A 9,800-nucleotide genomic window follows, 5' to 3' on the forward strand; every position below is an offset into this window, starting at 1 on the left:
AACAGAATTTACAAACACCAAAGCAACCCTGTAGGAAATTTTGAAAGGGGCCCTCCAAGCAAAGAGAGAGCATAAAAGTAACAGACCAGAAAGGAACAGAGACAATATACAGTAACAGTCACCTTACAGACAATACAATGGCAATAAATGCATATCTTTCGATAGTTACCCTGAATGTAAATTGGCTAAATACCCCCAATCAAAAGACATAGAGTATCAGACTGGATTAAAAAAAAAAAAACTATTGATATGCTGTCTGTAAGAGACTCATTTTAGACCCAAAGACACTTCCAGATTTAAAGTAAGGGGGTGGAAAACCATTTACCATGCTAATGGACATCAAAAAAGTGGGGTGGCAATACTTATACCAGACAAATTAGATTTTAAACCAAAAGCTATAATAAGAGATGAGGAATGACACTATATCATAATTAAAGGGTCTGTCCAACAAGAAGGTCTAACAATTTTAAATACCTATGCTTGTAACATGGGAGTAGCCAATTATATAAACCAATTAATATCAAAATCAAAGAAACCCATTGACAATAATACAAAAATAGTAGGAGATTTTAACAATCCCCCTCACTAAAAAGGACAGATCACCCAAGCAAAAGATTAACAAGGAAATAAAGGTTTTAAGTGACACACTGGACCAGATGGACATCACAGATATATTCAGAACATTACATTCCAAAATAATAGAAAACACATTCTTCTCTAGTGCACATGGAACATTCTCCAGAATATATCACATCCTGGGTCACAAATCAGTTCTCAATAAGTACCAAAAGATTGCGATCATTCCCTGCATATTTTCAGACCACAGCACTCTGAAAACAATTCATTCCTCTGCTTCTTCCATCCTGCTGTTCATTCCATCAAACGTGTTTCTCATCTCGTTTATACAGGCTTTTATCTCTGCTATGTTATTCCTTATCTCTGTGTTAAGGGTCTCACTAATGTCTTCCACTCTTTTCTTAAGGTCAGTGAGTATCCTCAACAATCATTGCTTTAAATTCTCTATCAGAGATGATACTTACATCTCTTTTGCTTAGATCTCTGGCCATGGCCTGCTCCTATTCTTTCATATGGGATAAAGTTCTCTCTCTCTTCATTTTTTATGCTTCTCTGTATCTGTTCCTGCATGTAACTGAAGTCAGCTATGTCTTCATATGTCAGCTATGTCTCCAGAAACTTGAGCTTGACATCCCCTCAATATTGGGCTCTGTGCTGAGATTGGGGCCTGATTGGGAATCTCTCCCTCCTCTTTGCCACTCCCCCTTCTTTCCTACTTTATCTCGCTCTGTTTATAAAAAAAAAAAGTTTCACATTGGAAATCTGAGGTAAACTACACCTTTACTTCTGATGCTTGACGTACTGACATTGCCTCAGCCCATGTGGTAATCAGGCAGCCTCTAAATTTCTGGTGATGGCCGCCAGAAAAAAAGTTCAAATATTCCAAGTAAAGGTACAGTTTATTTAGTGCAGAGCTGAAAATAGTGCTGGATTTCATAACCCTGAGATTGTGACCCCACTTCTGGAGGTAAACTACATCATCACATGGACTGTCTGATTCCCACACGGACGGAAGAGATGTCAAGCTCGAGGGCCTGCAATCAAATATGAGACCTGGCTCAGTGACCAGCTTCCTGGGATTGCATTTAGTCCAATCAGATAGGGCTTGCGGGTGATATCAGGAAACGCGGTGACTATAAGTGAGCCAGCGCCCCGCAAACCACTAACAGTGACCTTCCTTCTGAGCTGTCGGGAAGGCGAGCCCCAAATGTCTGAACCTGGCTGTGAGACCTCTTCTGAGGAGAACCTGGGCACCCAGGAGCCTATGGCAGTGGACCCAAAGAGTCCAAAACAGGACCAGCCAAGGTGCTGCGGGCACCACAGCGGCCACCACGGTGGCCGCTGCCCCGACAGCTTTGCCACCTACTTCCCCAGGGTTCTAAAGCAAGTTCACGAGGGCCTGAGCCTCTCGCAGCAGGCCATGAGCGTCATGGATTCATTCGTCAAGGACATGTTCGAGCGCATCGTCGACAAGGCATCTCGCATGGCCCGCTCCACCAAGCGCTCCACCATCACCTCCGGGGAGATCCAGACAGCCGTGCACCTGCTGCTGCCCGGGGAGATTGGCAAGCACGCCGTGTCCGAGGCCACCAAGGCTGTCATCAGGTTCAACAGACGCGAATGAGCTGCCCCTGGACCGCCTGACCACCTCGCAAACCAAAGGCTCTTTTCAGAGCCACCTCACTTGGCCCAGAAAGACCTGTAACTCTCCAGAGTGCCACCTAGTCTGGCGTTTCGGCCTGGGCCATTCTGCCAATTCTTAAAGCCCTTTTAACCGTGAGCAAGTCCACTTTAATATATGTGTGTGGTGCCGTCTGTTATGATTTTCCTTGGCCCTATCACATTTCATCACTTTCCTGAACTGCCCGTTCCTTCAGGTCAGCCCCTTCAGGACTCTTTACTGTCACAGCTGGGTCCACAGTAATTTTACTTGTCTTTGGTCTTCTCCTTCTCCTCCTTGCCTAGAGTAGTGTCCTCTCGAGATTTTTTGATATAGCAACAAGTGAAGGGCTGTAGCAGATACAGAACTCACACTTACCCCATTCACACTCGCTCAACGTAGCCCCTCAACCTAATTCAGTTAATTACATAAAAGAGGACCCAAACACTGTGCAGAAAACTGAATCTAGACTCATGCCCTACTCAAGCTCCCGACCTTCTGATAGGCCTACTTTACTTCTTTTAAATTTAACCTGCTTCTGTCATCTTTCCCTTTTGACACAAAAGTCTTCCTGAACTGCAATTAAGCATGGATGACGGGGTTCTCCAATGAGAGCTGCTGTGCTACCAGCCTCCGCTAGAAGCAGCCAAGAAGCATCTGGTGGCACAGGATCCACGACCATTGGCCCAAAGGGTGGTGGGGTGACCATAGCTGAACCAATAACAGCCTTCCTGTGACACGGGGCACCGCCTAGAGATTGAGGGGGAAGGTGGTGGTGGTGTCTGTCTGCCTGTGGACTCCAGCTGAAGCTCTTGCTTTGAACTGGGGTGGTTGAAGGGCAAACATGCCCATGTCACAGTGGGACATGTCCCTATTGCTTTGCATCAAAATAAGAGGAGGCTGTTTGGCGATTAAGAGCACTAAGAGGACTCCTTCCTCTACGTCAGGTGATTGGATGGGTAGGGGGACTTAAGATAATGGTAATGCCCTTTAATACCCATTGTGTTTTTTCTTCTTGGTACGTGGGCTAGGCTTGGGTTTGCTTTTTTCTTTTTCTTTTTCCTTTCCTTTTCTTCCTTCCTGCCTGCCTGCCTTCTTCTTTCTTCCTTCCTTTCTTGTTTCCTTTTCCTACAGGTACATGCTGAATTTCAAGGTAGTTGGTGACTATCCCAGTGCTTTGCCTTTAACTGAGTTCTAGCTTCCTATATATCTGTGAAGAGAGAACACACTGGGGGGGTGGAGGTGTTGGGGGGGGGGTTCGGTGCTTTGAAGTTTGTTATGAGTTGCACTAAAACCCACTATTTCATCATGTTTGCTATGTATCCCATGTGGACATTTAAAATAAATTTGAAATAACCTGTGACTTGAATGTAGAAGCCTGTGAAAGGTGTCACTCTGAGCCAAAGGGTGAGACAAACGCTAGCTAATGGACAGCACTCCGACCTTTTCTTGAGTCCATCAGAAGAGAGATAAATCCAAAGGGATATGAAAAGGGATGGAGGGCCTGCTGCATAAATACTCAAGGAAAGCTACCATAAAATGAAGGGCCAGTAAATCCCTGTGGGTGGTCCCTAGAAATTGCCATTTACATGGGCAACTAAATATTTGAAGCCACAGGCTCTTTTCAGAGCCATATGCTTTTTCAGAGAAAGGCCTGTGGACCATTTAGAAAAATTACATTCTGTTTCACAGTCTCTTAATTTCCGTCATGCTAATTGCTGCCGGTTCAAAATGCCCTTTCTGTCCACATGACTTACAGAGGTTTTTCAAAGTTATTCATGCACATTGGTCTCATACATATCGTTTTACTTAAAAAGTCGTTTTAAGAATGGGAATCCAGAGGAGCTTGGGAAGATGGCAGAGTAGGAGGAGACTGAGCTCACCCTGTCCCACGTTTACAATTCGTTATCATCCACAACAAGTCAATAAACCAGAGAGCAACCCAACGACTGGAAGAACGAACCCCACAGCTAAATATAGGGAGGAAGCTGCATCTGAAAGCTTAGGAAGGTCAGAAATGTGGAGAGAGGCTGCCTGCAGGAACATGTAGGGAGGGCAGAGAAATGGGCGCTCGCACCAGGGAACTCACACGGAGGAGACTAATACCCATACCGTTCGGCTGTGGGAACTAGAGGGTCTGAATACCAGTAGGAGTCGGAGCCTGGAGCTCTGAAAGTCAGCTGTCTCAGCAAGCTGAGCAAGCCAGGAGGGAGAGTGACAGCTGGGTCGCCACCCTTAAAGAGAGAGCAGCCGTGTGGAGAAGCAACATAAAAATGGCAGTTTACACGATGCCCGGGGCAAACGGGAGACAGAATTGTTCATACTGATTTTGGAGCGTGGTGGGGGACTTCTCTGAGCAGGAAGGAGCTGCAGGTGCCATTTTCCTCCCATGCTCCGCAGCATAAACATAAGGCCGTCTGTGCACTGCACAGACACTTGCTACCTAACCCGCTAGCAGTGTGCCATGCCCCCCAGTTCTCCTGAGGACTTGTCCACTCCAAGCCTGTTGGCCTCAGCCCTGGGGGTGGGGGTTTCAAGGCAGAATTTGTTATAGCTGTGCATGCCCCACCCAGCCACTGGGTGTGCAGCTGCCTCCCTGCCCAGCCACTGAACCGTGTCCAGCAGAGGTGCCTCTCCCAGCCGTGCACCCACAGCCACTGTTGTGTGTGGGGCCCAGCTGTACCCAGCCACTGCCTCTAGCCACATCCAGCTTCATGCCCCTGGCCAACCCCACACACAGGCCCAGCCACCACAGCACTTGGGGGAATCCGGCAGAGGACCAGTGGCCCCACGCAAATTTTGCTCCCAAGTTCCCTGGTGGGCACGCCCCTCCCACCCCGTCCCCAGAGCTGGCCTCCCTGGGTCCTGGTAACACCACAGAGAACAAGCACAGCCCACAACAGGCAGAGAGTCAGTGCAGATGACTGCCTTGAAAGGAAACCGACTCAGACACAAGAGCAGGGCACAAGCGACACACATAGGATACTCTCCTGAAGTGACAAGTCCTGATCAACAGGGGACACAGCACTGCAGGGCACTCTGGGACCACCTCTTCACAAAGTCACGACTTTCAAGAGCAGAAGACGTAGCTGGCTTCTGTAACATGCAGGAACAGACACAGAGAAGCAGACACAATGAGGAGACAGAGAACTTTATCCCACACCAAAGAACGGGACCAGGCCACGGCCAGAGATCTAAGCAAAAGAGATGCAAGTAACATCTCTGCTAGAGAATTTAAAGCAATGATCGGTGACGATACTCACTGAACTTCAGAAAAGAGTGGAAGACACGAGTGAGACCCTTAACACAGAGATAAGGGGTAACATAACGGAGATAAAGGACGCCGTAAACAAAATGAGAAACACATTTCACGGAATGAACAGCAGGATGGAAGAAGCAGAGGAATGAATTGGTGACCTAGAAGACAGAGTAATGGAAAGGAATCAAGCCGAACAACGGAGATAAAAAAAAAGAATTACCCAAAACGAGAATAGACTTAGGGAACCCAGTGAGTCCATCAGATGTAATAACATTCACATTTTAGGAGTCCCAGAAGAAGAAGAAGAAGAGAGAAAAGGAGGCAGAAAGCTTATTTGGAGAAATAATAGCTGAAAACTTCCCTAAACTGGGGACGGAAACAAACATCCAGATCCAGGTGGCACAGAGAACTGCCACAAAAATCAACAGACCACGCCAAGACATACTCGAATTAAATCAGCGAAATAGGGCGAAAAGGAAAATTTGAAAAGCAGAAAGACAAAAGAAGACAGTGATTTACAAGAGAATGCCAAAGCCCGTAAGGCTAGCGGGAGACTTTCCAAGAGAAACTTTGCAAGCCGGAGGGCAGTGGCATGATACATGCAGAGAGCTGAAAGGCAAGAATCTGCTGCCAGGAAGACTCTCTCCAGCAAGGCTGCCATTCAGAATTGAAGGAGAGATAGAGAGTTTCCCAGACCAACGAAAACTAAAGGAGTTTGTGACCACTAAACCGGCCCTGCAGGAAGTAGTAAAGGGGACTCTGTGTGGAAAGTCGAGAGACCCAAAGTGACAGTATCAAGGTAGGGAAAAAATACCCACAAAAGCACTAAAAATTGACTATTCTGGTAAAAAGCCAGTCAAAGAATTCACAGAATACAAGGATTTAAAATGTAACAACGTGGGGGCGCCTGGGTGGCTCAGTCGGTAGAGTGTCTGACTCTTGATTTCAGCTCAGGTCATGATTTGGCGTTGTGGGATGCAGCCCCACATTGGGCTCCACAGCCAGCGTGGAACCCATTTCAGACTCTCTCGCCCCTCCTCCCTCTTCCCCTCCCCACTCTCTCCCTCACTACGAAAAATGAAAATAAAAATAAATAAACACTAAAATGTAACAACATGTACCAAAAACATGAGGAGGAGAGGAGCCAAGAATGGGTTCAATCTTAAGTGACCATCAACTTAATATAGACTGCTTTGTGCAGAAGAGGTTATACACAGACTTAATGGCACCCACAAATCAAAAACCACTAATAAATAGGCAAAGAATAAAGAGAATGGGACCCAAATATGTCATTAAAGAAAATCAGCAAAACATGAAAGAGAGAAAGACAAGAAAAAGATCGAAGAAAATCTTCAGAAGCAACCATGGAACAGTTAATAAAATGGTGATAAATACATATCTATCGATAATTACTTTGAATGGGAATGGACTGAATGCTCCAATCAAAAGACATAGGGTGACAGAATGGATCAAAAAAAAAAAAAAAAAGACCCATCTATATGCTGCCTACAAGAGACTCGTTTTAGGCCTAAAGACACCAACGGTTGAAAAGAAAGTGAGAGGATGGAGCAACACCTACCATGCGCGTGGATGTCAAACTTAAGCCAGAGTAGCGATAGTTGTATCGGACAAACTGGACCTTAATGGTTTCAGTCATATGTGGAACATAAGGAATAGCACGGAGGACATTAGAGGAAGGAAGGGAAAACTGAAGGTGGGGGGATTCAGAGGGGGCCACGAACCATGAGAGACTGTGGACTCCGGGAAACAGTCTGAGGGTTTTGGAGGGGAGGAGGGTATGGGGATGGGGGTACCCAGTGATGGGTATTAAGGAGGCCACGTGTTGTGACGAGCACTGGGTGTTACACTGCAATAATGAATCAGGAACGCTACATCAAAATCCAATGGTGTGCTGTATGGTGACTAACATGACACAATTTTTTAAAAAAGGACTCTAACAAGAGACAAAGAAGGACACTATATAGTAATAAAGAGGATACTCCAAGAAGAAGCTATAAGAATTATAAATATTTATGCACCCAACGTGGGAGCACCCAAATACATAAAAACAGTGAATAACAAGCACAAAGGAACTAATCGATAATAGCACAATAGTAGTAGGGGACCTTAAGGCCTGAGTTACATCAATGGACAGGTGGTCTAAACAGAAAATCAACAAGGAGCCAATGGCTTTGAATGACCCACTGGACCAGATGGGTTTAGCAGATATGTTCAGAATATTCCATCCGAAAGCAGCAGAATACACATTGTTTTCAAGTACCCAGGGAACGTTTTCCAGAGTACAGGTGGACACGTTGACTCTGGGTCTCCAGAGCATCCTGGTTTCTAGCACATCCTGATCCAATGCCACTTACTGCTTATCGGAAATAAGGTAAGGACGTGGAATATAAAGTATTGCAATAAAAACATGAGTCTTCTAAGATCTGTTACTGTCTTGAGGTTGAAAACCAGCAGACAAAATGCACAACGAAGTGGAATGTTTGAAAGATTTTCTGACCGAGGTCCCAAGGAGTTTAGAGGGCACTGGATTTCCCTCTCTGACTGTCCGATGTGATGTCACGTTCAAGGGTATGCAATCAGAGGCGACACGGCCTGGCATAGAGCCCCGCTTTCCTGCCTTGCATTTGGTCCAATCAGGTATGGAGGTTGCCCGTGACGTCAGGAAGCGCAGCGACTATAAACGGGCCAGCGCACCCCCCCCCCCCTCCTTCCCCCGCAGCCACCACTGTCCTTCCTTCTGGAGCGTGGGAAAGGCGAGCCCCACATGGCGGAGCCTGGCTGTGAGAACTCTCGGGAGGAAAGCCTGGGCACAGGGGAGGAGCCCACAGAAGCTGACCCGAAGGGCCCGAAGCAGAATTCGCCGAGGGGCCAATGTTGCCGCCGCCGCCGCCGCCGCCGCCACTGCTGCTCCCACAACAGTTTCGCCACCTACTTCCCCAGGGTTCTGAAGCAGGTTCACGAGGGCCTGAGCCTCTCGAAGAAGGCCGTGAGCGTCTTGGATTCGTTCGTCAAGGACATCTTCGAGCGCATCGCCGACGAGGCCTTTCGCCTGGCCCGCTCCACCCAGCGCTCCACCATCACCTCCAGGGAGATCCAGACAGCCGTGCACCTGCTGCTGCCCAGGGAGATTGGCAAGCACGCCGCGTCCGAGGCCACCAAAGCCATCCTCAGGTACACCTTCTGCCAGTGAGCTGCCTCCGGACCGCCTGACCACCTCGCAAATCAAAGGCTCTTTTCAGAGCCACCTTACTTGGCGGGACAGACCTGTAGCTTTAAAAAGTGGGACAAACTCTATAGTTTTTGTTCTTGATGCGGCATTCTGTGGATATTTACAGCATTTTTACTTTGACCAAAACAGGATCAGTACTACTTTAATCTGTATTGGAGTGCACTTTATTCCTTGGACAGCTGTGGGCTCTCCTTAACCATGCGGCATTTCTTGGGTTTCCCAAACACTCATTTCTGTTAGTTATTTCTGCAGGGCGGCCTCAGTGGGGGGGGGGGTGTTATTTTTGTTATAGTGATGTTACCCTTTTCTTTCTCATTCTCTCATGAGCATGTGGGGAATTTTCCAGAGGTTCCTTATGGGTGATATGGCAACCGATAAAGTGCAGAAGCTGATATAAGAATCCATCTGACCTCTCTTAGGTGGGTTATTAAAGAGATTTTTAAATATCTGAGGCAAGGTCAATCTCCTCGATCCCTTTATAGAGAACAATATTTTTCATGTGCATTTGAAATTTATGCTGTTAACATGATATCATGGGTTCTTATTCCAGTTTTTAAATGCATTCTGCAATAAATTTATGAAAACTTCTGTCTCAATGTTTTGTGCAGTGAATATTGCCAGATATTACTGACATAAGAGCTTTGGCAGTTCCCCTTTGTTTATTTTTTGTTTGTTTTGTTTTGTTTTGTTTATCAGGTCTTTTATTTCAATAGCAGAGAAAGCAGTATACTGTCATATCTGTGATACTATCACCCTAGCCCTATACACTAGTTTTTCGTTTACAGAGGACTTTTACAGGTACTGTTTTATCCGGCGTTTACAACAATGCTATTATACCTAGTTTATCACAGAAGAAACTCAGGTCCAGAGGGCACGGAGTCACAAACCTTGTAAGTGCAAGATCAGTGCTTGAAAGCAGGAGATCCGCACTCTCCATCAAGGCCCGTAAGAAAATGGGGAGAAAAGCCATACAATTGAAATAATTTTCCTGGTGCTTAAGGAAACTGTATTAGGTTACTTCTTACCACCTCTCATTTAAATTAGTCATCTTCTTA

At 46.3% G+C, this 9,800-nt stretch overlaps 1 protein-coding gene across 1 annotated transcript; it reads left to right on the top strand.

The window, feature by feature from the left end:
• Positions 1 to 1,783: 1,783 nt before the first annotated feature.
• Positions 1,784 to 8,960, top strand: LOC123388543 (histone H2B-like). The gene is made up of 3 exons (XM_045068290.1): positions 1,784 to 2,173; positions 7,968 to 7,994; positions 8,497 to 8,960. The coding sequence occupies exons 1-3, from the start codon at positions 1,784 to 1,786 to the stop codon at positions 8,704 to 8,706; spliced, it is 627 nt and encodes a 208-aa protein (XP_044924225.1). The 3' UTR covers positions 8,707 to 8,960.
• Positions 8,961 to 9,800: the final 840 nt, after the last annotated feature.

The sequence above is a fragment of the Mustela putorius genome, unplaced genomic scaffold (genome assembly GCF_011764305.1).
Source record: "Mustela putorius furo isolate JIRA1106 unplaced genomic scaffold, ASM1176430v1.1 tig00003901_pilon_pilon_pilon, whole genome shotgun sequence".
Classification (NCBI taxonomy): Eukaryota; Metazoa; Chordata; class Mammalia; order Carnivora; family Mustelidae; genus Mustela; species Mustela putorius.

Bases quoted from the DNA above. Each gene is read 5' to 3' on its own strand.
- LOC123388543 (XM_045068290.1), top strand. From the start codon at position 1,784: ATGTCTGAACCTGGCTGTGAGACCTCTTCTGAGGAGAACCTGGGCACC. The intron at 2,174-7,967 runs GTCATCAGGTTC...GTTGAAAACCAG, and splicing joins TGTCCGAGGCCACCAAGGCT to CAGACAAAATGCACAACGAA. The intron at 7,995-8,496 runs GTTTGAAAGATT...AGCCTCTCGAAG, and splicing joins AATGCACAACGAAGTGGAAT to AAGGCCGTGAGCGTCTTGGA.